Source organism: Pristis pectinata, chromosome 13, assembly GCF_009764475.1.
Source record: "Pristis pectinata isolate sPriPec2 chromosome 13, sPriPec2.1.pri, whole genome shotgun sequence".
Classification (NCBI taxonomy): Eukaryota; Metazoa; Chordata; class Chondrichthyes; order Rhinopristiformes; family Pristidae; genus Pristis; species Pristis pectinata.
Genome location: NC_067417.1, coordinates 1,814,262 through 1,841,425, shown reverse-complemented (window position 1 = coordinate 1,841,425; position 27,164 = coordinate 1,814,262). Strand labels below are relative to the sequence as shown.

Below are 27,164 nucleotides of genomic sequence, written 5' to 3'. Positions count from 1 at the left end.
TGCCCCCAGCCCAGCCCCACCCTTCTTGAGCCCCGCCCCCCAGCCTGGCCCCACCCAGCTCAAGCCCCGCCCCCAGCCTGGCCCCACCCTGCTCAGGCTCCACCCCTCAGCCTGGCCCCGCCCCCACCCAGCTCAAGCCCTGCCCCCAGCCTGGCCCCACCCTGCTCGGGCTCCACCCCTCAGCCTGGCCCCCGCCCCCACCCTGCTCGGGCCCCGCCCCTCAGCCTGGCCCCGCCCCCACCCTGCTCGGGCCCCGCCCCTCAGCCTGGCCCCGCCCCCACCCTGCTCGGGCCCCACCCCTCAGCCTGGCCCCGCCCCCACCCTGCTCGGGCCCCGCCCCTCAGCCGGGCCCCGCCCCCACACTGCTCGGGCCCCGCCCCTCAGCCGGGCCCCGCCCCGAAGGGCCGCGAGTAGTTGAACATGGTGTAGTCGGCCAGGTAGAAGTCCTGGGCGCGGCGCCGCTCGTCGGCCGACAGCTGGGCGAGGTAGCGGCGGCTGAGGCGCGGCCCGGTGCGCTCCTCCCGCCGGTGCCGGTCCTTGAAGCGGGGGAAGGTGAGGTTGGCGGGGGCGCCGATCAGCCGCAGCAGCGCCTCGGCCTCGGCCCCCAGGCTCTCGAAGCGGCCGATGAAGTCGTAGCGGACGAGGCAGGGGCTGCAGAGGCGGCCGACCCGCTCCCAGTGGATGTCGAGGCCGAGCGGCCGGCGCGGGTCCAGCAGGTAGCGCACGAACTCGGGGAAGGTGACGCCCGAGCCGGAGCGCAGCGCCTGGCGGGTGGCGTTGGGCCGGTAGCGGGCGATGATGGCGCGGCCGAACACCGGGTGGTAGTAGGCGTTGGGCTGCTCGAACTTGTCGCGAAAGGCCGAGACCAGGCGCTCGAGTGGCTCCCGCACGAACAGCGCCTTGGTGTAGGTCCGCAGCCGCCACGCCCTGCCCGCCCGGTCGAAGCTGTCGAGGCGCCGCAGCGAGTTGCCGTAGTGCGCGGCCTGGTGCTCGATGTGGGCCGGCGAGCTGGCCAGGCCGCCCAGCACCATCAGCACCCGCTTCCAGTTGGAGCAGCCCGCCTTCGGCACCTCGCAGTACAGCAGGCGGTGCCGGTCCTCCACGTAGATCCTGGCGACGTGGTGCGGCGCCGGCAGCCGCGGGCCGGGGCCCAGGGCACCGCCGCCCCGGTACCTCAGGCAGGCCTCCTCCACCAGCTGCCGGCGGCCTTGCTGCACCGCCCGCAGGCGGCGGCCCTCCTGCGGCCCCAGGCGGCGCGGCGCCGGCTGCCGGTCCTCCTGATGTAGCGCCCCCGGGCGGCGCGGCGCCGGCTGCCGGTCCTCCTGCTCTAGCGCCCCCGGGCGGCGCGGCGCCGGCTGCCGATCCTCCTGATCTGACGCCCCCGGGCGGCGCGGCGCCGGCTGCTGATCCTCCTGCTCTAGCGCCCCCGGGCGGCGCGGCGCCGAGTGCTGATCCTCCTGATCTGACGCCCCCGGGCGGCGCGGCGCCGGCTGCTGATCCTCCTGTTCTAGCGCCCCCGGGCGGCGCGGCGCCGGCTGCTGGTCCTCCTGCACTGGCGCCCTCGGGCGGCGCGGCGCCGACTTCGGGTCTTCCCGCTCGGACGTCCCCTGCTGGTGGCGGCGCCGCTGCAGCTCCGCCAGCCTGGTGCCGTCCAGTGCATTCCTCCTGCGCCTGCGCCGCCGACCGCGAGGGGGCGGCTCCGCCTCCCACTGCCGGTGGGGCAGGTCCGGGGGCGGAGCCTGTCGCCGAGGGGGCGTGTCCGTGGTTCTGTGGGCGGGGCTCCGCGTCGGGCCAGCAGTCACGATGGGCTGAACGGCGGGGGTATGTGTGTTGTGGCTCCAGTCACACACGCCCTGAGGAGAAAGGACCTATCAGAAGAAGGATCACCCCAAGGGGGAGGGGCTTCCCGGCCCCACCCACATGTAGCCCAGCTGTTTGACCATGGTAGGCATCACATCCCCTGCTCCCCAGCCTGCACTGACCTCGGGTCAATGCGGGCTGTTGCACAGTGAGGGCATCACTTGAGCGTTTGGAAGGTGAGTGGTGGGGGACCCTGTGCTGTTCGATGAGATGTTGGACACTGGCTCAGTCCTCCTGTCAGACGAAATAAATGGTCCTGTGCAAGTGGAAGGAGTGGAGGAAGTTCTCACTGCTCCTGTGGCTGAGCCCTTTCCTAATCACCCCTGAACCCCAGAGTCGGGTAATTATACAACTGCTGTCTGTCGCATCCTTCTGTGTACACATTGTAATTAAAGTATTGTCCACACTATGGAGTGTGCTTTATTGGCTGTGAGCTCTTTGAGCTGGTGAAATAATGAACACAGAACACTACAGCACAGTACAGGCCCTTCAGCCCACGATGTTGTGCCGACATTTTATCCTGCTCTAAGATCTATCTAACCCTTCCCTCCCACATAGCCCTCCATTTCTCTGTCATTCACGTGTTTATCTGAGTCTCTTAAATGTCCCTAATGTATCTGCCCCCACAACCTCTGCCGGTAGTGTGTTCCATGCACCTACCATTCTCTGTGTAGAAACAAAATTACCTCTGACATCCCCTTTATATCTTCCTCCAATCACCTTAAAATTATGCCCCCTCGAATTAGCCATTTTTGCATTGGGAAAAAGTCTCTGACTGGCTACTCGATCTATACCTCTTATCATCTCGTACACTTCTATCAAGTCAGCTCTCATCCTCCTCTCCAAAGAGAAAAGCCCTAGCTCACTCAACCTATCCTCATAAGACATGCTCTCCAATCCAGGCAACATCCTGGTAAATCTCCTCTACATCCTCTCTAAAGCTTCCACATCCTTCCTATAATGAGGCGACCAGAACTGAACACAATACTCCAAGTGTGGTCTGACCAGAGTTCTATAGAGCTGCAACATTACCTGGCGGCTCTTGAACTCAATACCCCGACTAATGAAGGCCAACACACCATATGCCTTCTTAACAACCCTATTGACCTGCACGGCAACCTTGAGGGATCTGTGGACGTGGACACCAAGATCCCCCTGTTCCTCCACACTGCTAAGAATCCTGCCATTAACCTTGTATTCTGCCTTCAAATTTGATCTCCTGAAGTGTATCACTTCATACTTTCCGGGTTGAACTCCATCTGCCACTTCTCAGCCCAGCTCTGCATCCTATCAATATCCTGTTGTAATCTGCAGCAACCTTCTACACTATCCACAACACCACCAACCTTTGTATCATCAGCAAACTTACTAACCCATCCTTCCACATCCTCATCCAAGTCATTTATAAAAATCACAAAGAGCAGGGGTCCCAGAACATATCCCTGCAGAACACCACTGGTCACCGACCTCCAGGCAGAATATGCTCCATCTACCACCACCCTCTGTCTTCTATGGGCGAGCCAATTCTGAATCCACACAGCCAAGTTTCCCTGGATCCCATGCCTCCTGACTTTCTGAATGAGCCTTCTATGAGGAATCTTATCAAGTTCCTCACTAAAATCCACATACACCACATCCACTGCTCTACCTTCATCAATGTACTTTGTCACATCCTCAAAGAATTCAATCAGGCTCATGAGGCACAACCTGCCCCTCACAAAGCCATGCTGACTGTCCCTAATCAGACTATGCTTCTCTAAATGCCCATAAATCCTGTCTCTAAGAATCTTCTCCAGTAATGTGCCCACCACTGAAGTAAGACTCACTGGTCTGTAATTCCCAGGGTTATCCCTACTCCCTTTCTTAAACAAAGGAACAACATTTGCCACCCTCCAAACATCTGGCCCTACTGCTGTGGCCAGTGAGGACACAACGACCATTGCCAAAGGCACAGCAATCTCTTCCCTCGCTTCCCGTAATAACCTTGGATATATCCCATCCGGCCCCGGTGACTTATCTATCCTAATGTTTTTCAATAGTTCCAGCATATCCTCTTTCCTCACGTCGACAGGCCCTAGTGTATCAGCCTGTCGTACGCCATCCTCACAAATGTCAAGGTCTCTCTCACTAGTGAATACTGAAGCAAAGTGTTCATTAAGGACCTCCCCTACCTCTTCCGACTCCAGGCACATGTTTCCTCTTTTATCCCTGATCGGTCCTACCCTCACTCTATTCATCCTCCTATTCTTCACATACGTGTAGAATGCCTTGGGGTTTTCCTTGATCCTACTCACCAAGGACTTCTCATGCCCCCTTCTACTTATCCTAAGTCCATTCTTAAGCTCCCTCCTGGCTACCTTGTAGCTCTCCAGAGCCCTGTCTGATCCTTGCTTTCTAAACCTCAGGTAAGCTTCTTTCTTCCTCTTGACAAGATATTCTATGTCTCTTGTCAACCACGGTTCCTTCACTCGACCATCCTTACCCTGCCTCAATGGGACAAACCTATCCAGAGCCCCATGCAAATACTCCCTGAACAACCTCCACATTTCCACTGTGCACTTCCCCAAGAACATCTGCTCTCAATTTACGCTCCCAAGTTCCTGCCTAATAGTATCATAATTCCCCCTCCCCCAGTTAAATCCTTTCCCATGACCTTTGAATTTCTTAATATCTAAAAATTTATCGATCTCTGTCTTGAAAATACTCAGACTGTCTCCACAGCCCTCTGAGGTAAATAATTCTGAAGATTCATTTGTGAAGAAGTTCTCATCTCAGTGCTGAATGGCTGAGCCAATATTTTGAGACAAAATCAGAAAATGCTGGAAACACTCAGCAGGTCAGGCTGCTGCTGTGGGGGAGATAACTGTCAACGTTTCTGGGCAGAGCCCTCCCCTTCAGCAAAAGGTCTCCAGCCTGAAACGTTGACTGTTTCACCTCCCACAGATGCTGCCTGACCTGCTGAGTATTTCCAGCATCTTCTGTTTTTGTTTCAGATTTCCAGCATCTGCAGTTTTTTTTATTTTGAGATTTGCCCCCTAATGCCAGATGACCCAGCCAAGGTAAACATCACCTCTGCATCTCCCTGATCAGGTCCTGCAAGAAATTTGTACATTTCAATAAGATCATCTGTCATTCTTCTAAATTCAAACGGTACCAGGGTCAGCTTCCTCGGACAACAAATGGCGTCCCAGGGATCAGTCTGTGAACCTTCACTGCACTGTCTCTGTTGCAAGTATAACCTTGGGGAGGGAGATCACACCAATGCACAACATTCCAGGTGCAGTCTCATCATTTCTACTCGTGCATTAAATCCTGTGATGTAGCTCAAGTTACACTCTGCCTTCCTAACTGCAGTGAAGAGATTGGGGGGCTGCTGTGTCTGAATCAATGGTTGTGTTCAGGTGGGTGCTGGGGATAAGCATGTATCTGACAAAAAACTAACTCCCTCGTTTAAAAGAGCAGCAAGGGGTGAACTAAGTGACAAATAGTTGCACAGAAGCAGAAGGGTTATTTCCTCCCCAGGGAAAAAAAGTCAAGGACTGATTTTTAAATGAGAGCAAGGCTGCTCAGGAGAGGAATCGAAAATTGCTCCTGTTGTGCTCAGTGGGGATTTGGAGTCACTCACCCAGGGTAACAGAGATGTTGTTGAATTTCTCCAGAGTCTGATGGACCCGACCATATGGATGTGGCCCAAAGACAGGTAAATGGAGATGAGACACAAGTAATTCTGCAGATACTAGAACACACAGCGCTGGAGGAACTCAGCGGGTCAGGCAGCATCCATGGAGGGAAGTAAACAGTCGACATTTTGGGCCGAGACCCTTCATCAGGACCGGAGAGGAAGAGGGCAGAAGCCAGAATAAGGAGGTGGGGGGAGGGGGAGGAGCTCACGCAGGCAGGGGACAGGTAAGTCCAGGTGAGAGGGGGGAAGGTAAGTGGGTGGGGGGGTGGGGGAGGGGGAGAAGGTGTAATAAGCTGAGAGGTGATAGGTAGAAGAGGCAAAGGTCTGAAGAAGAAGGAATCTGGTAGGAGAGGGCAGTGGACCCTGGAATAAAGGATGGATCCCGTCCCTGGGATCCAGGCTGTGGTGTCGGGGTGCTGCAGGAGTACCGCCCGGTCTCAGTGCAATGGGAGGGGTGACTGGGGAGGTGGGGTGAGGGGAGGAGTGGAGGACATCCAGGTAGCGGACTGTGGGAATGGTTCGGGCCACAGGGTTGGACACGTTCCTGAAGGTTTCATCATGTGACCAGCTGGCTGCCCCACACGGTCTTTGCTCCACCAAGAATGTTCTTACAGGAGATTAATAGAAATGTAAATGTGCACCGAGTGCTGGAGACTGACTGCTGGCTACAGCAACACCCCGTCTCAGCCTCCTCCAGCCCCACAACCGCCCCAAAGCTCCACACCGCCTCGGTTCACGGTAATCTACAGCCTGAGTCGCTTCACTGTTGGCAGCTACCTGGGCCTGAGCTCTGGAATCTCCTCCAATCCTCTGGATCACTCCTCGAAGCTGCAGCTACCTCCGCCCCCCCGGCTAAGCTTTTGTTCACGATCTGTGTCTCAGAGTCAAAATGTGTTGATGTTCCTGTGATGTTTCACTGCAGCAAGGGTGTTGGTGGAGTTTAACTCTGGGAATTTGTGGAGGGTTGTCAGCTTGTGGAGGGATAGGGTGTATACTGTGATCATGATGCTCTGGGCCCACCTCCTGATACAGCTCAGCACAGAGGCTGCAACTGGCCTCCCCTCGTACACTACCTTACCTGGGGAAAGGGGAATAATCCCAAATAAACCCACGTCACTGCTCTCTGCAGGGAATTTCTGGACAATGGACATCAGTACTGCTACATCAGTCTCGGCAGGAAAATCACTGCCTTTCCCCCTCATTACCCCATCACCCGCCTCCCCCCCTCGCTTGTTACCCTGTCATCCACCTCCCCCTCCCCCGTTACCCCATCACCCATCTCCTCCCCTCCCGTTACCCTGTCACCCACCTCCCCCCCTCGTTACCGTCACCCACCTCCCCCTCCCCATTACCCCATCACCCACCTCCCCCTCGTTACCCCATCACCCACCTCCCCCCTCATTACGCCATCACCCACCTCCCCCTCCCTGCGAGGTATCCTCCCCATCTCCTCTGCCCTCCGTTCCTCTAACCCCCTCCCGGTGGTAGGACGGTGCCACGACTAACCTTGCTCAAGCACTCACCTGTATCTCTCCTGGATTCACCTGAGCCCCGGTGTCTGAAATGAGAGGGAATGTTTTATTGGCAACACAAAGTGACTCTGACCTCTCACCTTACAGCTCTGGATTCAAATTTGCAACAACAAAAAGGAACAGGAGGCCATTCTGCCCCTCTCCAGCCTGTACACCAGTCCTCCAAGTCTTTCTGCAAGGAGCAGGAGGCACGTTCAGGGTTCAACCTCTCAATGTGCCCTCACTGCACCCCTTCCCCAGTGCAACAGACACTTGGATTCCCAGCCTGGCTTTCTCTCTGAGTGATGCCTTAAAGCCTTTTCCCTGGGGGTTCAGGGGTGCTCCCAGATGTGTGTTGAGAAGCAACCGTTCAGCACTGGCGCGGATGCTTTGGGCTTGAGATTGCTGCTTAAATTCCTCGGCACCCAATGTGTTGGATGCCCGTGATCTGCCTCAGCCAAGGACACGGGAGAAACCCTACCCACCCTGGTTCCTCGGAATTATCCCATGGGATCTGCTGCTTCCACCTGGAGAGGACTGGGTCTGGGTCTGCAGGTCACAGGGGCGGGCTGAGGGTGACGGGGAGGGTCAACCCAGCACCGTTGCCCATGGGGCCTATGACTGAGGCTGGCAGGGGCATTAATTGTGGTGTGGTCCCAGGGTTGCTGAGTCGGTGGGAGGTTGGTGAGGACTGGGGAGCAGAGACTGAGGACTAGAGTTGGGAGTGAGTTGGAGAGGGAAGGGGAGCAGGGAGAGTGAGTGAAGCGGTGAACACCTGGTGGTGTGGTTCTCATTGACCGGATGGGGTAGCTCGGTGTCCAGGGGTCAGAGGCCAGGAGCATCACACACACAGAGGGAAACGGTTCACCAGCACAAGCCCGCGAGGTGATGGGAAGTGTTCCGCTGCGTTTCTAGAGCGATGCACGCTGGTTTCACACGAACCGATGTAGGACTGTGTAAACTGGAAACAAGCAGCTGCCTTGATCAAATATCCAGTCACTTGGAATTCCAGCAAACCTTCTGTAACCTGGGGTATGGCAGTGTGTCTAGTGATGATCTGCTGTGATGCAGCAAGATCCCACAATCACCTGACTGAACACTGTGGTGGTGTTGGCTGAGGGTAAATACCGGGGAAAACGGGAAACGAAAAGGTGCTGCCGGACTCAGCACCACAGGCTGTTTCTCTGGGGAATGGTTCTGCTCACTCCGTCAGAACGGAGAGGTCAGTGTCAGCCCCTGGACCCTGTGGGGAAGGCCCCTGCTGGTGGGCTCCTTTACATTATGTTTCTCTAAATGACCAGCTATTTCTACTTTGATTATAGATCCCAGCATCTTGCCAATAAGATGAGGTCCTCTGCCCAGGAAACTGGCCTTTAATTTCCTCCTTTTTGTCTCCTTCTCATCTTGAATGAGGGAGGAATGTTTGTGGGTGTCCAACCCAGCAGTATCCTTCCGGAACTCAGCGGGTCTTGGAGAAACTCCACCCAATGGCTGCACTATCTCTGAAACCCTCGGATGCAGAACATCGGATCCTGGCAACTTATCTGTCCCATTGGTTTTCCCAAAACCTTGTCCCTCATTGTCAGGATTATTACAAACTCTTCCATGTTGTTTGAAACTTGCCCATCAATTATCTTTAGAATGTTCTCCACAGTGAAGAATTGGTGTAAATATCTACCGTCTCCTTGTTCCCTGTTATCAATTCCCCAGTCTCACCTCTCAGGGGACACACACACCCCAGCCACCCTCTTCCTTTTTAAATATCCATGGAAACCCTGCTGTTTGTTTGGCCGTTACTTGCCAGTTCTCTCTATCATTAATTTCCTTCCTACTCGATAACTTCTTCAGTCCTCTGCTGCTAGTTCCTGAAAATTCCCAATCCTCTGGTCTACCACGCGCCCTTGCCAGCTTGTACACTAGCCTTCCAGTTCATATTGGCTTAAATTAAAACAACCTTGGTGATTGCAGCCACATGGATCATGGGCAAGTCCCACAGATTCATCAAAATCAACATCAATAAGGCAAAGCGAGAGTCTCGGAAACGTCGACCATTTTACAGTCTTGTAAAAGTAAATGAACTGAGGGTGATCGTGACACATGGACTGTGCAGCCGGCGACAGGACACCAGAGAGGGTGAAAGCTGCTGTTCCAGGGTCACATGGGACAGCATAGACTGCCTGATAAACAGACTACCCTCCCCCTCTCCCTCCATTCCTCACTCTCTCCATCCCTTCTCACTCAACCCCTCTCCCTCCATTCCTCACTCTCTCCATCCCTTCTCACTCAACCCCTCTCCCTCCATTCCTCACTCTCTCCATCCCTTCTCACTCAACCCCTCTCCCTCCATTCCTCACTCTCTCCATCCCTTCTCACTCAACCCCTCTCCCTCCATTCCTCACTCTCTCCATCCCTTCTCACTCAACCCCTCTCCCTCCATTCCTCACTCTCCCCATCCCTTCTCATTCAACCCCTCTCCCTCCATTCCTCACTCTCTCCATCCCTTCTCACTCAACCCCTCTCCCTCCATTCCTCACTCTCCCCATCCCTTCTCACTCAACCCCTCTCCCTCCATTCCTCACTCTCCCCATCCCTTCTCACTCAACCCCTCTCCCTCCATTCCTCACTCTCTCCATCCCTTCTCACTCAACCCCTCTCCCTCCATTCCTCACTCCCTCCATCCCTTCTCACTCAACCCCTCTCCCTCCATTCCTCACTCTCTCCATCCCTTCTCACTCAACCCCTCTCCCTCCATTCCTCACTCTCTCCATCCCTTCTCACTCAACCCCTCTCCCTCCGTTCCTCACTCTCTCCATCCCTTCTCACTCAACCCCTCTCCCTCCGTTCCTCACTCCCTCCATCCCTTCTCACTCAACCCCTCTCCCTCCATTCCTCACTCTCTCCATCCCTTCTCACTCAACCCCTCTCCCTCCATTCCTCACTCTCTCCATCCCTTCTCACTCAACCCCTCTCCCTCCATTCCTCACTCTCTCCATCCCTTCTCACTCAACCCCTCTCCCTCCATTCCTCACTCTCTCCATCCCTTCTCACTCAACCCCTCTCCCTCCATTCCTCACTCTCTCCATCCCTTCTCACTCAACCCCTCTCCCTCCATTCCTCACTCTCTCCATCCCTTCTCACTCAACCCCTCTCCCTCCCTTCCTCACTCTCTCCATCCCTTCTCACTCAACCCCTCTCCCTCCATTCCTCACTCTCTCCATCCCTTCTCACTCAACCCCTCTCCCTCCATTCCTCACTCTCTCCATCCCTTCTCACTCAACCCCTCTCCCTCCATTCCTCACTCCCTCCCTTCACTTCCTCCCTCTAGACTCTCTCCTTGCCCAATCGCTCACTCCCACCCTCTCCCCATTCCTCACGAGCTCTCCACACCCCCTTCCTCCCCGTTCTCTCCATCCCTGCCTCCGCCTGTTCTCTCTCCACAACATTACACCAGGGTGGGGTCAGGAATCATCTCCTCACAGAGTTCGGGCAAATTCTGGAGCTCTGCCCTCTTCCCCAGTGAGCTGTCCAGGCTGGGGATCTATTGATGTTGCTGGGGTTGGATTAGGCTTGGAGGAGGGTGTTTCTCTCAAACCCCAAGCTCTCAGTTTCTCACTGCCAACTGTTGTTGGACTTGTCTTGCTCTCTGCAGGCACTGGGCTGACTCCTTCGAGCACCTCTGCCCCCTTTCCTTCCTTCACTTGCCTCATTATTGCCTCCTTTGACCAGATGATCGCTCTGGGGCTCACCCTCATGACTTTGCTTCTATTCTTTCCTACCCTTGTTGCTCCCCTGTGCTTAAAATCTGTTCCGTCTCTGACACAGAGTTATACATCACACGAACAGGCCGTTTGGCCCAACTGGTCCACGCTGACCAAGACGCCTGTCTAAGCCAGTCCCATTTGCCCCTGCTTGGCCCGTATGCCTCTAAACCTTTCCTATCCATGGACCCGTCCACGTGCCTTTTAAATGTTGTTAATGTACCTGCCTCACCCACTTCCTCTGGCAGCTCGTTCCATATACTGACCACCCTCTGGGTGAAGAAGCTGTGTCTTGGGTCCCTTTTCATCTTCCAGTCACTGGCCTGCAGTCCGTCCACAGCTGCTGCCTGACCTTTGGAGTATTTCCCCAGTGTATTGCACTCCCATCACACAATGAGCAGGGTTTGGCTCCGAGGGAGAACGAAAGTCACGGAGTGAGAGGAAAGGACAAGTGAGGGATGGAATCAGAGGGACTGAGAGAGAGAAGTAATGAAGGACAGACAGAGAGACAGAAGAGTAGGAGGGAGCAGAAGAGGAAGAGACTGAGAGTAAAGTCACTTCAAGGACGAAGCAGCAGCTCAAACCTCCCCAGCAGACGCAGCAAATGAAGCCTGCATTAGGTGTGAAACGTAAGGACTTTGGAGGAGCTGGGGGAGCTCAAGGACAGAGCAAGAGCCTCAGACACCGGAGGCAGAAGTGAGGGCAAAATCCTGGCAACTGCCTCCGCACCACGTGAGCACATTCTGGGTTCGGGACTGAGGGCTGGACAGAGGACAAAATTCATCCCCCCACCCCCAGCCCTGGGTTCTGAGACAGGCACAGGGCTGAAACAGCTGGAGCTTGGAGTGTGGCCTTACTCCACAATCCCCACACCTCAACCCCCCACCCCCACGCGTCTCTCCCTCCCCTGACAGATCAATCACTTGTGGAATCTGGATGTAAACCACACAGCTAGGCTGTGGATTGTTGGACAATTCATTGCATCATCGGGGGCTAGCAGAGTGAGGCAGGGGGTTGCCCACTAATATAGAGTGGCTGTTTGTTCAGAGTGAGGGTCACTCACTGTTTAACTCGGGAACATTGTACTTAAGGCCATTCCATAAGATATAGGAGCAGAATTAGGCCTTTCAATCATGGCTGATTTTCTTTCAATCCCACCTTCTCCCCATCACCCTCAACCCCCTGACCAATCAAGAAACCATCGATCTCTGCCTTAAATACACCCAATGACTTGGCCCCCACTGCCCTCTGTGGCAACGGATTCCACAGATTCACTGCCCTCTGGCTGAAGAAATTCCTCCTCGTCTCAGTTGTAAGAGATGTCCCTTTATTCTGAGGCTGTGCCCTCTGATCCAATCTTTAAGCCCGGTCACCCATGGTTAACCTACCTCAATGGTATTGTCCACCCCTAGCCCAGTATCTATTGATTCAATATTGATCTCAGATCAGTGACTGACCTCCACAGCCCATCTCAGGTCAGTGACTGACCTCCACAGCCCATCTCAGGTCAGTGAGTGACCTCCACAGCCCACATCCTCTGAGTGAAGACACTTCTCCTCATTTCAATCCTGAAGGACTTATTTTCGGACAGTGGTCCCAAGTTCTAGCCTCTGCAGCAGGGAGAAACCTCCCTCCACAAATACCCCGAAATACCTGCACACTTCAGTGAGGTCAATTCCCATTTCTCTAAAGCCCAACAAGCAGAGGACCAAGCTATTCGATCTTCTCTCTGACAGCGCTCAGTGTTGCTGGTGGGTAACCCCGGGTGTTCCACCCTGTCCTCCATCAGCCATGCACACTCACTCACTCAGCTTGTCCACATGCCCCCGAAGCCTCATCACGTCCCCATCACTGCTCACATTCCCACTTAGTTTCATGTCATGGAAATGTGGCATGGGACCCTCAGACAAATCGTTACTGCGGATTGTGAATACCCGGGTCCCAAACGCCGATTACCACACCTCTGCACTAGTGGCAGCCTATCAACCTGACAAGGACCCGTTTATTCCTACTCTCTGTTAACCAGCTCTCAGTCCATGGTGATACATTACCCCAATTCCACATGTTCTAACCTCATTCACTGACGTCCTGTGTGGGACCTCGTAGAAAGCCTTCCAAATACACCACAACCATGGGTTCCCCTCAACTACAGGGCTAGACACATCCTTAAAGAACCTCAGTAAATCAGTCAACATGATGTCCATTTCATAAATCCACGTTGACTCTGTTCAATCACATTATTATTGTCTAAGTGGAGACACGAGAGTCTGCAGACACTGGAATCTGGAGCAACAAACAATCTGCTGGAGGAACACAACAGGTCGGGCAGCATCTGTGGAGGCAGAAGGATGGTCAATGTTTTGGGTCGGGACCCTGCATCAGGATTCAGAGCCTAGATTGGAGGTAGCTGGTGTAAAGAGGTGAGAGGGAGGGGTGAGACAGGGGCTGGTAGGAGATGGGTGGAACCTGGTGAGGTGAGGGGATGATGGGCAGCTGGAGCTGGGGAGGGGGGGAAGGTAGAGACAGAGAGGTTGGAAGTGATAAGTGGAACCTTAGTGTCTGACTTGCTGCTTATTTGGGGTGAAGGGTGGTCCCCGTGTTACTGAACAGCATCCCTGTTTGTTCACATTAAGGTCACTCGCTGTAACTACAGACAGTCGCTGTTTCATTTCAAGATTACGGCAAGTGTTAATGTCAGAACTGCTTAAGTTGCCTTTACCTTCTTGTGTTAAAGTTCATCTCCATGGCTACATGGAGGATGGCAACCTGCCCTGTCACTTTCCGCCGATGTACTGGAGTATATTCAGGAGACCAGCTGTCAGATATGTTTATAAATCTCACCAACTCGCCTTGCTCTGCTCTCCCTCCCACTCCACCATCACACCCCTCACTGTTTCTTCTGCCGGCGGTTCTCTTTGTGTTTGCCTCATTTCCTGCAGTTCCCCTCATTTCCTGCAGTTCCCCTCTCTGGCTCACAGTATCTCCATCACTGCATCTCCTCTTCCTTTCTCTGGCTCCCTCTGTACGGAGTCCCAGTGGGGGAACTGAGTCAAACATTGACTTAGCCGGTTGGAAAGTCGTTGACCCAGTGAAAGGCACACTTTGCTCTGCCCAAAACCAGCACCTGACTGCTGCAGACTGACACATTGCAAGGTGGAGGAGCTGCTGAGGGACACACTGAAGCCTGGTGTCGTAGAGGGAGTGGTGTAATGGTCAGTGGGGTCCAAAGTAGTTCAGAAGGACAGAGAGCCAGTAATACAAACATATGAGTCAGGAGCAGGAGTACGTCACACGGCTCCTCAAGTATGGTGATGGCTGATCTGACTGTAACCTCGACACATTCCTGACTCCAAGCAGGAGACACCCCATGGCTTATCAAGAATCCATCAATCTCTGTGTTAAAAATATTCAACAACTCTGCTTCCACCATCCTTGAGGGAGAGTTCCAAAGATTCTGAGAGAAAACCACCTCATCTCAGTCTAACAGGCAACCCATTTTGAAACAGTGACCCTGGGTTGTCGACCCTGCCACTAGATCCTCTCCGAGCCCACCCTGTCAAGCCCCTCAGGACCTGGTATGTTTCAGTTGAGTTTCCTCTCACTGAACTCCAGCGGACACAAGCCCAACCGGTCCTCAGAAGCCAACCTGCCTGTTCCAGGTATGTCTGGTGAACCTCTGAACTGTTTCTACTGCAGTAACGTTCTTGCTTTGGCTCAGATATGGTCTCACCAGTGCCTTTTATAACTGAACCATAGTTTGCCAGCTTTTGCATTCAATTCCCCTCACAATAAACAGTAACATTCTGCAGATGAACATCAAAGAATTGCAGAGAATATTGTGTTGGCTTTGCTCATTACTTGTAGTACCTGCCTTTTGTGAATCATGCACTGGGACTGCAGAGCCCTCTGAATCCCAGAGCTGTTCAGACTCTAATCTTGTAGATGTGGCTGGTCAAGGACGAGCAAAGGACTGACCAGTACAATGTCTACAGTGGGAGTGTCTGCCATCAGGACCAGGGGGAGTGCTGAGCTGATTAAGATAGCCGGCATTCCTGATGCCCTCTCAGATATGAGGGAAGGATATTCAATGTCATTGCTGGAGAATGAACTGTGAAATGAATCAGAAATATTAAATATTCATGAGCAGCATTCCCTATGAAACATGGAGATCTGGATCAACCCACAGTACTGCAAGCTCCCAGATCCGGAGAGGAAGAGCCAGATCCATACTGAGCCCATGTCTGTGCCAAATGTAAGATTCACAGAATCTGCTCAGAAATACTGTAACGTTGCATTCAAAACATCTCCCAGAATTCACCCACTGACGTGGGAGAGTGGCAGATGATATTTAATGCTGAGAAGAGGCAGGATAATCTGGGGGCACGGTTCTAAAAAGGGTCAAGAGCAGGATCGGGAGAGGGGCACAGATCATCGATCACTGCGGGATACGTTGAGGAAACGGTTGAGAAATCCCCTCAGAACAGAAGAGGTTGAGAGGGGATCTGGTGCAGGTGTTTACAGTCATGGAGTGTGGACGCGACAGACAGACAGAGAGAGAAAGAGAGAGAGAGAGAGAGAGAGAGAGAGAAAGACTGTTCCCATTGGTGAACTGTTCAGGAGCTGGGGAACAAGCTGACGTTATTACTTCTAGTTCCCCATCATAGGCAGCAAGTATCTCTGGCCATGTGTTTGTACCACAGTTTACACTCCAATAACCTACCAGAGCAGTAATTTGTCCTAAGTGCCACCTCTGCCTGTCATAAACTGAGGAAATGTTTTCATGCAGCAAGTGGTGAGGATGTGGAATTCACGCACGGGGTGGGGGAGGCAGATTCAACAGAGGGCTGGGTAAGTATCTGAAGGAAAGAAATGGGAGGGGGTGGGGAGAGGATGGGGGAGTGGCTCGAGGAGTACGGGTCTGGGTCTCGAGCTGTGGAACCTCTCCACCTTGCTACCACTCTTTCCGCCTTTGAAATGCCCCAACAGGTGACCCCTGATCTCAAACCTGTTACAGCAGGGAAGGAGGTGATGTGGCCTGTTCCGCTTTTCTCTTGGTCCTCTGCTATGTAAACAGCATCACCAGCTGTACCGTCATCACGTAGTGGCAGGATGACTCCCAGTAAGGCTGGGTCTGTCCTCAATGGGCTACATGTAACTGTAGATATTGGGGGAAATTTCATTAACAACTTTTAAAGTGCTGATAAACCCTTCCCTCTATTAAAGCAATTTTGTTGTGCTAATTATTGGGCATTGAATATTCTCATATCAGACAGCCCTGGGTCACATAGCGGGAATCAGGATGGAGGCTACGATGAAAAGAACAGGTTGCATCAATTAAATATTCACGGGTGTGAATTTTGCATTATAACAAGTTCAGAGAGAGGGGGGGCATCTTGCAAGGAGCAATAGACAGCCACTTTCTGAGCAGATGTCACCAGGAATTGTGTTGAACATCGTTTAGAAGAAGCAATATTTGGGGTTAAAGGACAGCCTGGAAGGAAACTACAAACAGGACTGACCATTTGTGTAGAGAAATACTAGCAGTTACAGTTCAGAGTGAAAGCTGCAGAGCTCAGAGATGTGATCTCAGTAGGACAGCTTGTAGTATTTCACATTATTGGCACACCATTGTCATTCGTGGTGTTTGTAATAAACTTTTTAAAAGAGTTCTGTTCTTGCTGCTCAGTGAGCTGAAGTGCGAGGATAGGTGGAGGGACCGGCTGCGGACATCAGCACCCTCTCCCTGGCCGACATCACCAGCACTGAGGCCCGGGTTACACGCAGCTACCTGTGTCGTGCACCTGCCTGACACCACACTCCTGAAACACACAGTCTATTCCGAGCTCTGAGCTCTGTCCGGGGAAGAAATTTCCAGGCAGACAGATCCAAGGATGTTAATAGAACATAGAACACAGAACATTACAGCACAATTCAGGCCCTTCGGCCCACAATGTTGTGCCGACATTTATCCTGCTCTAAGATCTATCTAACCCTTCCCTCCCACATCGCCCCCCACTTCTCCCACAGTATCCTTGGAATATCTTCACTGACTCGTGGGAATCCCTGACCCATGACAGCTCAAAGTGGAGGAGCATTCAGGATGGAACTTAAGACTCGTGTCTCTCTGAAAGAATCACTCAGAAGGAGCAAACCCCCACACACACACTGCCCCACTCCCCACACACTGCCCCCCACACACTGCCCCACCTGCCTGTCCCGTCAGCTGCCCCCTGCCTTGTCTGTGGAAGACCTGCGGTTCCCACAGAGAGCCGGGTGGCAGTCAGTCAGTCAGCCGCAGGAGACGAGGACACTGGCCTTGGAAGGAGTGTTGCCAAGGTAACCCTCCCAACAGCATGCAGCAGCCTCTCCGTGAGTGTCAGTAACCGGCAGAGAGAGGGAGAGAGTGAGGGAGGGAGGGAGGGAGAGAGAGGGAGAGAGAGAGAGAGGGAGGGAGGGAGAGAGAGGGAGAGAGAGAGAGAGGGAGGGAGGGAGAGAGAGGGAGAGAGAGAGGGAGGGAGAGGGAGAGGGAGGGAGAGAGGGAGAGAGGGATGGAGAGATAGGGAGAGAGAGGGAGGGAGAGAGGGAGTGAGGGAGGGAGAGGGAGGGAGAGGGAGAAGGAGGGAGAGAGAGGGAGGGAGAGGGAGAGAGAGGGAGGGAGAGGGAGGGGGAGAGAGAGAGGGAGGAACAACCCTCCTGACAGACATTATCTGTGATTGAAGGATTATTACCAGCAGCACCGTCTGCAACGAGAGGGGGAGCTGAGAGCAAACGCAGATTATTGTGGGTGGCAAATTCCTTCCCAGCATAAACGTATCTTGGGCAGTGATCAAACTTCTCTCCTGCTGCTGATACAGCCCTTCGGAGGTATTGGTGTCATTACTGCTACCCTCCCGGGGCAGGCAAGGGCTTCACTGCTGTCAACACAAGCCAATGTTATCTTCAATATCTGCGCTTTGTAACTCCTGCCTCACCAACACTGACAGCTACATAGAAGGGAGGTTCACTGTTTCAGCAGCATTCATCGTGTTCAGTTCCTGTTCTCTCTCAGTCAGTTATATAGAAACAGGCCCTTCAGCCCAACACATCCATGCTGACCTTTTTGCCCACCCACGCTAATCCCATTGGCCCACATCAGGGCCGTATGGCTCCACACCCTGCCTACTTACGTGCCTGTCTAAATGCCTCTTAAGCGTAATGACTGTAGCTGTCCCACTGCTCCTCTGGCAGTGCGCCCCAGATATCACCCACTCTCTGTGGGGAAAAACTTTCCCCTCAAATCCCCTTTAAAACTCCTTCCTCTCACCTTGAATCCATGCCCTCTAGTTTTTGACACCCCTACAGAAAAAAGATTCTGGTTATCCACCCCGTCTATGCCTCTTAGAATTTTATACACCTACACCAGCTCACCCCTCAGCCCCCTTCACTCCAGGGAAAACAAGCCCAGCCTCTCTGATCTCTCCCCATAACTGAAGTCCTCCAGTCCAGGCAACGTCCTGGTGAACCTCTTTTGTACTCTCTCCAGCGCAAACACGTCCTGTCTGGAGTGTGGTGACCAGAACTTAATTTACTTCAAAAATAAACTCTATTCATAATAAAAATATATATACAAAGGAAGAACACAGTGCAAAATACAAAAGCTTAACATTCACGGTTGTTACATTCAGTAGTGTAAAACTTAAAGAGAGAAAAAACACACAAACACAGCACCATTGCCACCCGCATGGCTTCCTGGGGTGATCCCCCTTTCATTGTTCGAGGGGCTTCCCCACCCGACTCAGCCCCTCCGTGTGCGGTAGCGGAGGGACCCCAGACTGTGGACCTTCCTGACGGAGCCTTAGTATTGGCAGCACTGAGCTTCAGTGCGTCCCTCAGCACAGACTCCTGCAGCCGGGACTGTGCCAGTCAGCAGCGTTCCCCTATAGACATCTCCCTGCGCTGGGAGACCAACAGGTTTCGGGCTGACCGAAGGGCGTCCTTCACCGAGTTGATGACCTTCCAGCAGCACTTGATGTCTGCCTCAGTGTGTGTCCCCGGGAACAGCCCGGAGATCAGACAGTCCTCTGTCACGCAGCTGCTGGGGGTGAACCGGGACACAGACCCTTGCATCCATCTCCACACCCTCTGAGCATACCCACAGTCTGCAAAGAGGTGGGTGACTGTCTCCTCCCACCGCGGCCGTCCCGAGGGCAGCGTACATTGGGGGTGATGTGTCGGCTGTAGAGGAAAGCTCTGACTGGGAGGGCACCTCTCACTGCCAGCCAAGACAGGTGTTGGTGCTTCTTGAACAGATCTGGTGATGAGGCTTCTGCCATATGGTTTGGACCATTTTCTCAGGGAAAAATTCACAGAATCCATGGTGTCCGGGTCCCGCAGTGTTTACAGTGATTGGCATCTCTAAACATGCGCAGTGTGAAGAGCAATATGCGATGTGTGAACACCTTGCAATACCTTGCCAAGGTCAAGGCTGATCTAACCTTGAGTGTGGGCTGCCTCACTTCCGTAACTATCGGAGGTGGTCACGATGGTGGTCCCAGGGATTGTCCAAATGGGGTGGGAATGATAGTCGCTCATCCGTCCTGGGGATTCTGCTGTGGGGACGTAATTTCTCCATCACTGAAGTCAAAGAGGTGGTGGGATGGTGGCTCCTCGTGGCTGACGTAAAGTCCCATAACAATCTGCTCATTAATGTGTACCCCTCGCCCGTTCTGAGCGAGCGGCTGGCTGTCCTCCAGCAGCTCCCACCGCTGCTAGTGACATCCCCACCAGTTGTTCAGGCCGGACAGTCCAGACAGACCTGCTGCAACTTCTCCTTCTGCAGTCGAGGGGGATGGACGTGAGCGAGGAACTCTGAGAGGTGAAGAGTCGGCAAGCTGCGCTCTTTGCCTCTGAATCCTCAAATATCATCTTCCGATCCAGGGTCCACTTTGTGGAACAGGATGAGACGTGCTCACGCTTCTTCTTCCGAAAGGTTCACAGGGGGAGCTCTATGATCCACAGCCTTAAGGAAGAGGACGGCTCAGTAAAAACGGATATACTGAGGATCTGCAGATCCTTCTATGTCAGTCTGTATGACAGTAAGACCACAGACAGCACAGCCTCCCAAAACATCCTGTCCTCTATCATGGAGGTGCAAGACAACAGCAAGCGGGAGGGTCTGGATCAGCCACTGTCCCTGGAGGAGATAACTGGCTCCATCCGTTCCCTTGGCACAAGTAAAACTCCCAGAAGCAATGGGTTACCAGCAGAGTTGTACTCAGCTCTGTGGGACTGGATGGGCCCGGACCTGCTGGAAGTGTACAACACTGTGCTTCTGGCTGGCAGAATGTCAGAATCCACGAGGAAGGGCATTGTTACCCTCACTGACAAGCACAAGGAGGAGAAGGAGGACATCGGGAACTGGAGACCCATTTCACTGTTGAATGTTGACTATAAGATCCTGTCCAAGGCCATCGCCAACCTGGCCAAGTCTGTTCTGGGGCAGGTGATCCACCCGGACCAAACCTGTGCTGTACCTGACAGGAAAATCTTTGACAGCCTTGTGCTGCTCAGGGATACCATCACCTACGTGCAGGACAGAGGGGTGGGTGCCTGCCTGGTCAGCTTGGATCAGGAGAAGGCCTTCGACAGGATATCACACACGTACATGATGGACGTTCTCTCCAAAATGGGTTTTGGGGAGGGAGTAGGAAATTGGATCCAACTGCTCCACGCAGATCTCCGTGGTGCAGTGCAAATCAATGGGTGGGAGACAGATAGTGTCCCCATCAGGTCTGGAGTCGGCAGGGTCGTCCACTCTCCCGTCCTGTTTGTGTGCCACGTTGAACCCTTTGCCGAATCCATCAGGAAGGACGAGAGCATCAGAGGGGGTGATGTTGCCAGACAGTGGAGGGACACTGTACATGGACGATGTCACCCGTCTTCTGCTCGGACCCACGGTCAGATCACAGATTGATCAGCATCTGCGACCAGTTCGAGTTGGCAATGGGGGCCAGAGTTAACCTCACGAAGAGCAAGGCCGTGCTCTTCGGTAACTGGCCCGACCGATCCAATGTCCCCCTCACCGTCAGGTCCGACTACCTAAAGGTGCTGGGGATCTGGTTTGGCCAGATCCGTGCAACAAGAATTGGCTGGAGTGGATTGGGAAAGTAAAACAAAACTTGGGTCTTGGGAAACGGCGTTCTCTGTCAATAACTGGGAGGAACTTGGTCATCAGGTGCAATGTGCTCTCAGGGCTGCTGTACTTGGCACAGGTTTGGCCTGTTCCTCGCTCCTCTGCCTCAGCAATCACCCAGGATGTCTTCCAGTTTATCTGGGGGTCCGAGATGGAGCGAGTCCAATGGGTCACGCTGCACAAGTCCCCTGAGAATGGGAGCAAAAATGTACCCAACATTGCCCTCATCGTGTGTGGCTGTATCAGTCGGTGTGTGGACCCCAAGTACGTGGGCACCAAGTGTCACTACGTGCCGAGGTTCTACCTGTCCCTGGTGCTGCGGAGGATGGGCCCGGCCCCTCTACCGCCCAACGTCCCAGTCAGCTGGACGTTGCTGCACCACCCGTCCTTTGTGGAAGAGATCTTCCAAACAAACACGTTTGACCACAGGTCCATCAGGCAGTGATCAGTGTGTGGCAATCAGAACTGCACACAATGCTCCAAGTGCAGGCTAACCAGTCTACACCATTTACTGCACATCTCACGCCCCTATTTGACTTACCACCACCCACAATTGTTGCGATTAAGTTCCATCTACCATCGCTCTGCCCCACTTTCCACCCGATCTACATCCTGCTGGACTTGGAGAACCTTCCTCACTCTCCACAACACCAGCAACTTTTGTGTAACCTGCAAGTTTACTGATCATCCCTCTGACGTTCACATCCAAGTTGTTAATGTATATCACTAACAGAAATGGCCCCAGCACCGATCCCTGTGATACACCGCTGGTCACTGACTCCCATCAGAAAAGCATCCTTCACCACCACCCTCTGCCTCCTATCACCAGGCCAGTTTTGGATCCAATTAGCCGACTCGCCTTGGATCCCATGTACCTTCTGGATCAGCCTATCATGTAGGACCTTGTCAAATACCTCACTAAAGTCCATATAGACAACATCTACTGCCCTACCTTCATCAACATTCTTAATTACCTCCTTAAAAAACTCTATCAAATTAAAGAGGCAGCATTCCCTCGCACAAAACCATGCTGACTATCCCCGGTCAGCCTCTGTCTTTCCAAATGCACATAGATACCATCCCTTAGGATTTTAGAACATAGAACACTACAGCACGGTACAGGCCCTTCGGCCCACAATGTTGTGCCAACATTTTATCCTGTTCTAAGATCTATCTAACCCTTCCCTCCCACATAGCCTCCCATTTCTGTATCATTCATGTGTCTGTCTAAGAGTCTCTTAAATGTCCCTAATGTATCTGCCCCCACAACATCTTCCTCCAATCACCTTAAAATTATACCCCCCCCCCCATGTTATCCATTGTCACCCTGGGGAAAAGTCTCTGACTGTCCACTTGATCTATGCCTCTTATCATCTTGTTCACCCCTATCAAGTCACCTCTCATCCTCCTTCTCTCCAAAGAGAAAAGCCCCAGCTCGCTCAACCTATCCTCATAAGACGTGCTCTCCAATCCAGGCAGCATCCTGGTAAATCTCCTCTGCACCCTCTCTAAAGCTTCCACATCCTTCCTATAATGAGGTGACCAGAACTGAACACAATACTCCAAGTGTGGTCTAACCAGTGTTCTATAGAGCTGCAACATTACCTGGTGGCTCTTGAACTCAATACTCTGACTAGTAAAGGTCAACACTCCATACGCCTTCTTAACAACCCTATCAACCTGCGGGGCAACCTTGAGGAATCTATGGACGTGGACCCCAAGATCACCCTGTTCCTCCAAACTGCTAAGAGTCCTGCCATTAACCTTGTATCCTGCCTTCGAATTCAATCTCCCGAAGTGTATCACCACACTTATCCGGGTCGAACTCCATCTGCCACTTCTCAGCCCAGCTCTGCATCCTATCAATGTCCTGTTGTAACCTACAGCAACCTTCTACACTATCCACAACACCAGCAACCTTTGTATCATCAGCAAATTTACTAACCCATCCTTCCACATCCTCATGCAAGTCATTTATAAAAATCACAAAGAGCAGGGGTCCCAAAACAGATCCCTGCAGAACACCACTGGTCACCGACCTCCAGGCAGAACATGCTCCATCTATCACCACCCTCTGCCTTCTACGGGCGAGCCAATTCTGAATCCACACAGCCAAGTTTCCCTGGATCCCATGCCTCCTGACTTTCTGAATGAGCCTTCCAATAATTTTCTCCAATAATTGCCCGACCACTGATGGCCGGTAGTTACCTGCCTTATCCCTGCAGCCCTTCTTAACAAAGGAATAAAATTAGCCATCCTCCAGTCTTCTGGCACCTCACATATGGATAAAGAAGATGTAAAGTTTTCCATCAAGCCCCCAGTTATCTCAGCCCTTGCTTCCTACAACAACCGTGGATAATTTCATCCGGCCCAGGGGATTTATCAACCTTTATCCCGGGGTACATGAATAACCCAGAGCAGGTCAGTATTATGACACTCTCGGTGAATGTCCTCATCCTGTGTACGTGGCCTATGCCCTTCCCCTTAACCTGCACACAGTCTCCATGTACACACCCTCCCCGTGCACGCGAATGGGAAAGGGTGTGTACATGGAGACCGTGTGCAGACTGTGCGTGGAGATCGTGTGCAGGGTTAGGGAGTAAGCAATATCAGTACATATAGACCATTCGGGCCCTCATGGCTGCTCCACCATTCAATTAAGTCATGGCTGAGCCAATAGGATTGTGTACCGTAGGGTGAGCATTGACTGGAAGGGTTTGAAGCTGGTTCCTGAGTTTGTCCATTACATTGTTGTTCTCCCATCTATGTGACCACTATTCTGGTTCAATGCAATATTTTCTATTTCCTTTATGAGACAGCAGGAGGCCATTCAGCCCATGGAGTTCCTGCTGGAGCTCAGAGCAATCCCATTCCCCTGTAACCTATTCTCTCTCACATGCTCATCAACACCCCCTCTGTTTCTCCTGCCACCCTTTGGGATGTGGGAGGGAACCGCAGCACGCGGGAGAAACTCAGGCGGTCACAGAGCGAACACGAAGACACCACTCACAGACAGCAGCAGAGCACGGGATTGAACCTGGGTCACCGGAGCCGCCAGCAGCAGCATTACCCCTGGCACCACACTGCTGTTTCTGTGAATTGTTAAGTGGGAGGAGGATGAAGGCAGAGGTTTGTAGAGTCTGCACTTGCTAGATCATTGAGTTGTTTTGCCGTACTTATGAGATGATTAGTTTGATAAATATATACACAGTTTAAGAGTCAATGAGGCAAGCAATAATTAGCTTCTCTTTGAATTGAGCTTTTGTGTTTAACAAGCGTGGTTATCTGGTCTGATTCCACAGAGTATTTTACAGTAAATTCTGGTTCTGTTTCTCAGTTCTGGGCGAGGCTGGCACTGAATCGGCTGACAGTCACCCTGGAGGGGTGACCCTCCTCTTCACCACTGCCAGCGGGAGGAGATACCGTTCTGCTCAAACCTGTGAAACAATCAAAACATCCCTTTCCTGCTCAGCTTCACATTAACCAGTGGAATGGACCCTGCCCAATCACTCCCATCAAAGGAAGAGGGATGTGGCTGTCAGAGGGCAATCACCCCTGCCCCAGGACCACACTGCAGGGCCCAAACATCTTCATCAGAGACCTCTCTCCAACATCGGTCAGCGAGGGGGGAGATGTTTGCAAATGGTTGCATCATGTTCAGTTCCACTTGCAACTCGTCAGCAAGTGAACCAGGCCATACCTGCGCGCAGCACCCAGACGACATTCAGGCCTGGGCTAACAGGTGCCAAACGGCTGGGCAAGGGCGGCATTGGCTGTGGTCCCAGTGACATCGGCTCCAAATCCTGGAACTGTCTCCCTACCAGAAGTGTGGGAGCACCTTCACCAGAGAGACCGGTTCAAGGTGGCAGCTCGCTACCACCTTCTCAAGGGCAGATGGCGCATGCTCAACAAATGTTCGCCTTGCTGGTGATGTCTACATCTCAGAAATGAATAAAAAACCCCACAAACTCCAATGGACCGAGCTCCTCTGTATTCGCTCTGATGAGTCCATCCTAAGGAATTAGAGCCACTTGTTCCCATTTCTTTGAAGCTGGGAGCTGTATCAGCCGGACTCAATGGGTAGCACTTTTGCCCCAGTGTCAGACGCCCCACTCAAGGTTGTAAACTAAACAGACGGCACAGTCCGGCACCGAAGGGGCGTCACATTGTCAGGGGTGCTGTTGTTATGTGTGAGGTGTGTGAGACAATGCCAGACTGGGCTTTAGACGGATGTGAAAGGTCTCGGGGTTTTTTTTCTACAAAGAACTGGTGTTGGACAATATTTATTCCTATAACAGATGGTCTGGTAATAGCCCTGTTGTTGTGGGTGAGAGCTCCCTCCCCAGACCACCCAGCAGCCCACCCCTCCCAGCCAGAGCTCCCTCCTCAGACCACCCCTCCCAGCCGGAGCTCCCTCCTCAGACCACCCCTCCCAGCCGGAGCTCCCTCCTCAGACCACCCCTCCCAGCCGGAGCTCCCTCCTCAGACCACCCCTCCCAGCCGGAGCTCCCTCCTCAGACCACCCCTCCCAGCAAGAGCTCCCTCCTCAGACCACCCCTCCCAGCAAGAGCTCCCTCCTCAGACCACCCCTCCCAGCCGGAGCTCCCTCCTCAGACCACCCCTCCCAGCCGGAGCTCTGTCCTCAGACCACCCGTCCCAGCCGGAGCTCCCTCCTCAGACCACCCGTCCCAGCATGGTTTGTGGGTGGGATTCTCCTGCAGATCATTCCTTCCTCCAGCAGCCCCCACCCCACGTCCTTCACTGGAGCAGTGAGTGTGGTGGGAGAGTGGGGGTGACTCGGTCACCGGCTCACACAGGCAATAGCTGAGAGCAGGCCAGGGTGAATGAGGCAGCACTGACTGTGGTGCTGCAGCCGCCTCTGGCAGGGCAGCCAGTTGGCACAGTTAACTGAATCCGATTAAAATCCATTTTCTAATAATAGCCAAGGTTATTTAATATTAATGATCCAAACCACTTTATCGTCTCTGTTTCATTCACAAAAGCAGCGGGCAGAGCTGCCCAGCTGCAGAGGGCCTGAAACCACCCACAGCCCCTTCTGTGAAGGATTGACTGTCCCACTGTAACAAAACCAAGGCAGGACTCCTGACACCACACACGGGGCAGTTCCAGCACACTGGGGAATGGTGCGGGATGGCGGAGAGGCAGCTTACTCTGGCACAGGGGCTGAGCCTGTGGGATTCTCCACAACACACTGCAAACCAGGGGATGGTTGATAGATCTGGGGTACAGTACAGACTGGCCCTTCGGCCCACCACATCCATGCTGACCTTTTTTTGCCCATCTCCACTAATCCCATTTGCCTGCTTTAGGACTGTATCCCTTGCCTATTAAGTGTCTGTCTAAATGCCTCTTAAACGTCGATAGTACTTGATTTCACCGCCTCCTCTGGCAGCTCATTTCAGATATCAACCACTCTCTGGGTAAAAAAAACCTCACCCCTCAGACCCCCTTTAAAACCCCTCCCTCTCACCTTAGACCTATGCCCTCTTGTTTTTGATCCCCCTGCCACAGGAGAAAGATTCTGACTGTCTACCCTATGTTGGCCAGAGGGCTGACTCTACACTGCCCTCTGAAACGTCTGAGAAAGTTCTGAGTTGTACCACAGCTGTTCTCTTTGAACAGAGCGAAGCCCCCCCACCCCCAGCAGCACACTGGGGGCACTGACACCAGGGGGGCTGTGTTGGGGTAAACTGCTACCTCACCACCATCTTCTCGGGGGCAACCGAGGGTAGGCAACAAACGCTGACCTTGTCAGCAACATTCACAACATCGAAAAACGTTCCCAGTGATCCAATCATCTCTGGCAGAGTTGTTGGTTAAGTGATGAGGTGATTAGCAACTGCATGACAGGATGATGTTAATTAAAACATAAATTGAACTGTTTATGAAACACATTTTGATTTAGTTTGAAAGCTCCGGTTTTGCCTTAAAGCAGTTGACATTACTCAAGAGATGCATAATATTTTCCAAATATTATGAAGGTCGTCAAACTCAAAATTGAATTTCATTTTCAATGTTTAGCCTTTCAAGGATTTTCTTTTCATCAGATTCCTTTCAGCTATGGTTGTTAGGGTGTTGAATAGACAGGTCGGGGCTGCAGGAGAGAGGAAGGAAACAAAGAGCCTGAGAGGCAGAACCGAACACTAACAGTGAGGGAAGAT

General features: G+C 53.0%; 1 protein-coding gene across 1 annotated transcript in view; it reads right to left on the bottom strand.

Annotated features, from left to right (window-relative positions):
• Positions 1-333: 333 nt before the first annotated feature.
• The window catches only part of LOC127577350 (carbohydrate sulfotransferase 8-like), a 33,313-nt gene continuing 6,482 nt past the window's right edge, over positions 334-27,164 (bottom strand). The window contains exons 2-3 of the mRNA XM_052028481.1: positions 7,066-7,100; positions 334-1,853 (exon numbers count right to left, since the gene is read on the bottom strand). Of these exons, the coding sequence (XP_051884441.1) occupies positions 381-1,853; positions 7,066-7,100 (1,508 nt within the window). The 3' untranslated portion in view covers positions 334-380. The remainder of the gene's footprint in view (positions 1,854-7,065; positions 7,101-27,164) is intronic.